The 5,711-nt window shown below is 31.7% G+C and overlaps 1 protein-coding gene across 1 annotated transcript; it reads left to right on the forward strand.

The window, feature by feature from the left end:
• Window positions 1-4,748: 4,748 nt before the first annotated feature.
• Window positions 4,749-5,711, forward strand: LOC129800281 (oligoribonuclease). The gene is made up of 2 exons (XM_055844559.1): window positions 4,749-4,976; window positions 5,030-5,711. The coding sequence occupies exons 1-2, from the start codon at window positions 4,883-4,885 to the stop codon at window positions 5,629-5,631; spliced, it is 696 nt and encodes a 231-aa protein (XP_055700534.1). The 5' UTR covers window positions 4,749-4,882; the 3' UTR covers window positions 5,632-5,711.

The following is a 5,711-nucleotide window of genomic DNA, read 5'->3' on the forward strand; positions in this document are numbered from 1 at the left end:
TTTAACTTTGCGTTATATAAGGGAAATGTCCCAGCGATCGTCAGTGTAACTCGGATCGGAAGATTGTCCCGTGTGGAATCTGTGGTAATTCATCTCTGAGTTGAATTTTATCGGAAAAGAATCGCGTCGAGCCAATTTTATCCATTTCGACCTAAAGGAACAGTTTACTCAACGCAATACTCGACATTGTGCGCAGATCGGGGAGCCGCATTCTTCACAACTCTCTCTTTGTTGAGGGAGTTACTTACCAAACCTTTTTCGCATCTTGTAGTTTGCTTTTTCTTTTGCCTAACGTCAGAAAGATTTTTTTTTCAAATGATGCAGATGACTTATACAACCTGAGAAAGAGAAGTTTCACAGTTTGGCTCTGGAGGTTGGTCACCAACGCTAAGACGGCGGTGGACGCAAAGCAAGCATTGCTTTCTGACAAATATTTATATCCTAATACGTGTATTCTTTTTCTTTCTGCTTTCAAGAGCACCAGCTCAAAAGCGTTGTTAATAATAATAATAATAATAATAATAATAATTCTTCCCAGTCCAAAATTTAACTCACAATAAAATTTTCACGCATTTCGAAATCACCTGTAAAGAATCTTAGCCACCATAAACTAATCTAGCTATAATTTCTGGGGATAATGGAAAGTTTTATGATCCTATAATGTTCAGGAGAATATTTTTGTAAACGATGCAAGTCGTCCTATGCATCCTTTAATGGATTTAAGGATATTTAGGGATTTATGAGGAAAATAAGTGCTTGTATTTTATTATTTTTATTTTTCTGCCATTTTTTATTCTTAAAACAATATTTTGTGGCAATGTACAAAGGGCCACCGAAACTGCGCTTAGAATATAACTGTGATGAACCCGATATTAATTTTTTCGAATATTAAAATTGTGAAACGAATACTAAAATTCCTTATTTATGCTTTTGCATTCCGTATTCCAAATCACGAAAGCTTTTCTTCCAGGATGTGATTGATTTCTCGGACTCCAGTTTGTTGGTATTTTTCCATTCAGAAGTTTTTTTTAGCTCGCATGTCTCGGATGTTTTCCCAACTAGAAGAATATGAAACCCTGTCGGGGTTTCTTGTGATGGTTTTCGATTTCGAAGCCGATTATAAGAACATGAACAAAGAGTTTTCGGGAGCAGCAATTCGTCTTCCGGAAGCCTCCTCTCTATCCAAGACTTCCTCTTGCCTTGCTCTAACATCGATGTGAATAATTGTTGACAAAATGAGGTGGTATACAATATTAAACTTTCAGAGACCTTGTATATTAAATGTTTGCGATGCAGAAAGCATAAAATGTTGAATGATAAAGGAATTGATTAATATAATGATATAAAATTGCGAAATTTTAGTTCATTATTCCATAAATTTTACGAAAATGACAGACCCCATTGGGAAATTTTGAATTCCCGCCAAACTGCAAACTCTCCATACTGATTTTCGATAATCAGTACCCATTAGGAGCTTTTTTGGAGAAAGCTTATAACCTGTGAATAGCTACGCACATTTGTTAATTAATCAGCTAAGCAAATCAGCAAAATCTCTGAATTGTATTCGATAGAAAATCTATATAGCATTTATAAATGGAAGAAAACAGTAAAAAAATCATAATGGGCAGTACAAAATTAAAAATGAGCAGTAAAATATATAATTATGGTTAGTAAAATACTTAAATCTTCACAAAAATGTGTCTAATTTATATACAGTGGGACCTCGATAGAGTCAACTAATTATTTCCAGGCCTGTTGACTCTATTGGATTTGTTGACTCTATTGGAGTTCGAAAAAAATCAATTAAAATGTGAAATTTTAATAGGAAGGGTTATTGTTTTATGTTTGTTCTAGATCACTGATAAATGCAAAACGATAGTCGAAGATTTATTTAATTAGCCCATAAATTCTACACTCTTTGACCCAAAAAGTCATATGTATGGGCAAAAGTTGAAGATTAAGGACATATTTTACGGAATGTTTTTATTATTAGTATATCGTCAGTTAAATCAGCATTTATCGTAACTTCATTTTTGCGATTTTGAGATATATACATATTTGAAATCAGCGTAATTTTGTTTATTTAACGCACTTGTGAAAAAAAACTTTTATAAGCCCAATAAAAATTATTTTAAACAAAAATTATCGTAAGTGCCCTTAATTAAGAAAAATTTAACAGAATTTGTCGTAACTTCCATTTTTGGGGAAGTTACGACAAATTTCCATACAAAATTTCCAATAATCAGCATTTGCCGTAACTTCTTTTGCTCACTTGTGTGACTTGTAATTTGCAGCAAAATTGCAATATTTCTCAACAAAACGTTTACAAACTCTTCCAAATATCGAAAGACAGTGCGAATAGTGTTTATTCAATAAAACATATGAAATAAAATGTTTCAGGGACAGGGATAACAGTATTATTGACTAATTTAGTCAAATAAAGGCGCTTATTATCACTTGAGTCATTGAAATTGTTACAATGCATTTTTGAAAATTGTCGTAACTTCCAGAATCTCCATAGGGTGAAAGGAACGTCTATTGACACTTTAAGAACTCGTGTCAGCACCTATTGACACCCTACTCTGTACCATTCCGGATATGAAATTTGAACATCTCTGTTTATATTAAAAAGTATATTACAGAAAAAACATCATATTACTTATATTTTACTAGATACATTAAATAATTTTCAACATTTTGACAAAAGTGTCAATAGGGGTTCCCTGTCGAACAGACGTTCCTCCGACCCTACATTGGAAGTTACGGCTTTATAAATGATGGAAGTTACGATAAAATCTTATTGTGTTTCTTCTAACATATATCTCAATATCTCAGCTTTTAAATAATTTTATAAAGATTTTCTCGAGTTAACTTACAGTTTATTAGTGCCACTTTTATTATTTTGACTCAAAAGTATCGCATTCGGGGCTCATTTTTAAGAAAAATAATATTGAACTGAAAATTTCGTCTCCTGAAAAGTTGCCAAAAGGAAGTTACGACAAATGCTGATTTAACTGACGATATATCTTAAGTATAAATTACTCTCCATGTGGTAATATTGAGGTCCACCCACGATGTTAAGATAAGGAAATGGTGTCCTAAAGATTTCTTTTTTCTCCTTATTTTGAAGAGCTCCTGTAGATGTTTAATTTTTGAAAATTCTGATACAAATAACATTTTTAACTAGGAATGATTTAACTAGGCCGCTATCACACAAACATTGAAGTCTTTGTCATTGTCTCATTTCTTCTCTACCCTCCCCTTCTCCACTAATATCGTTTTTTTTTTTTGTGTTTACAGGAAATCACGTCATACTGGTTTTTCGGAAGATTAAGGGGAAGGGTGGGATGAAAATTAGGGTCGTATTAATAATCTTCCAGGTCGTCCGAAGACTCCAAGTCATTATCTTTAACCGTTCAGCACTTAAATCTTAAAATTACAAAAGAAGGAAGTCTTAACCGGTTTTTGCTGACCAATTTTAATTTTCTGTCGCTTATTTTGTTTTTGATCCAAATTACCTTAAATTAAAAATGTAACTTAAAATTAATTTACACGTTTTCTTTAGAAGGGTAATTTTTATGGTCGTTTATCATGTACATTTTTTTAAACAAGTTAGTTCTTTAAAAAGTTTGATTAAATATAGAAAAAGTTTATTCGCTATGTTGTATTCAAAAAATCTAGCATCATGTACGTTTTTCCTTACATTACAATTTTCCTTATATACTGATCATAGGCTTAATCAAAAAATCTTAAGACAAGACAGAAGAGACAGGAGAACTTTCAATCCGTCACACGCTTAAAATATCGAAAAGAAAATTAATTTGTTGGAAAATGATTACACGGTTAATATATGAATTTTATCATAATATTACCATGTTACTTACATAAATGTTTTCTTGTGTAAAAACGTTACATTGAGACACCAAAACACTAATTTTAATTTCGAAAAAAATAAAATAAAATCATATAATATTATTAGTTTAATAATAAGGGAAAAGTTGACTCTATCGGAATCCGTAAGAGTAAAAATATAGCTGTCGACTCTATTGGAGATTGACTTTATCGGGGTTGACTCTATCGAGGTTCCACTGTATTTAACATTTAAAATTGTTGCATACAGAATGAAAAGCCCTTTATTTTTCCTTTCCCAAAATCTGGACGATAATATCACTGTTTCAAATTTTTTCTTACGGCTCAATTTTAACTTTTTACTGCTTTTTTATAGCCTTTATGTTATAAATTCGTCGGCTGCAAATAAAACTAATATAAGTCTACTTGCAATAGTATAAAAAGACGGTATTATTGGATGCAGAAATCTTACATCTACATCTGCACAAAATTTTATTTTGATTAAGATATTCCTGCAAGTGACAAAAAAAACTGCAAATCACCGTGCGTGCCTAATTATTGAGTTTTTTTCCCGAGTAGCTTTAACCAGAAGATATTCAATGCATAAGTATGATAAAATAGTTTCAAAAGTTGAAAGTATATTAATAATTGCAGTGGAATTAATAAAAATAAGTTTTATCTGTTAAACTTTACACCTCTCTCCTGTAAATTTTACTTTTTAGACTTATAATAGTCTTCCATGGAGCCGACGATATGTAAAAAAAAGAGCCTGCGGGAATATTACATAATTCTGTAAAAAGCTTATCATAGGTAAATCAAAAAATATTAATTATAATTACAAGAATTTCGATCCTTCTAGATATATTTTAATAATTTTACCTTGAAGAGGGGTGACCGTGAGACACGGACAAGAGCTCCCAATTCAAGCATTTTTCGTAAATTTTAGACAGTTTCATTTTTTGACGTCCGATAAAAGCCTATTCGTGTATGTGCAATAGCCTGATATAAATGTCAGCGGCTTAACCACACTTAAATGCGCTATTGTTCTGTGATTTATATTATGATATTTGTACTACGAATTGCTACGAAATTGCTGTATAATTTTAATAACAAAGGCAACGCAAAAGGTTAGTTTTATAATTTAAAAAAAAATCGTAATTAAAAATATTTTTTGACACAGGTTGCATGATATTTAGGAGACAGTTTTGCAGTCCAAAAATGACATCAAACCTTATTTGGATAGATATGGAAATGACCGGCCTGAACATAGAAAAAGACAAAATTCTTGAATTTGCATGCATTATTACTGATAAGAATTTGAATATTATAGCATCAACAAAAAATTACATAATTCATCAACCTGAGGATGTACTTCGATCAATGAATACATGGTGTATGAAGACGCATGACCAAAGTGGTCTTATAAATGCTTGTCTCCAATCCAAATTAACTGAGAAGGAAGTTGAAGATGAAGTAAAGAAATTTTTAGAGCAACACACTGAGAAGAATCAATGTCCACTGGCTGGAAACAGTGTTTATATGGACAAATTATTTCTGATAAAATATATGCCAGATTTAGCAGATTTTTTACACTACCGTATAGTAGATGTTTCAACGGTGAAGGAGTTATGTCGTAGATGGAATCCATCAATCTTCTGGAAAGCTCCTGCCAAAAAATTAGTTCACAGAGCCCTGGATGACATTACAGAGAGCATTGAAGAACTCAAATACTATAAGAAATTCATGTTTGTGCATACCAACGAGAAAAAAGAGACGGAATAGATGCATCAGCAAATTTTCTCTTTAATGTTCTCTACACAAAAATAAAGATTAAGATAGTTTTTCAAAAACTCTTTCAAAAA

Source organism: Phlebotomus papatasi, chromosome 2 (assembly GCF_024763615.1).
Source record: "Phlebotomus papatasi isolate M1 chromosome 2, Ppap_2.1, whole genome shotgun sequence".
NCBI classification, from domain to species: Eukaryota; Metazoa; Arthropoda; class Insecta; order Diptera; family Psychodidae; genus Phlebotomus; species Phlebotomus papatasi.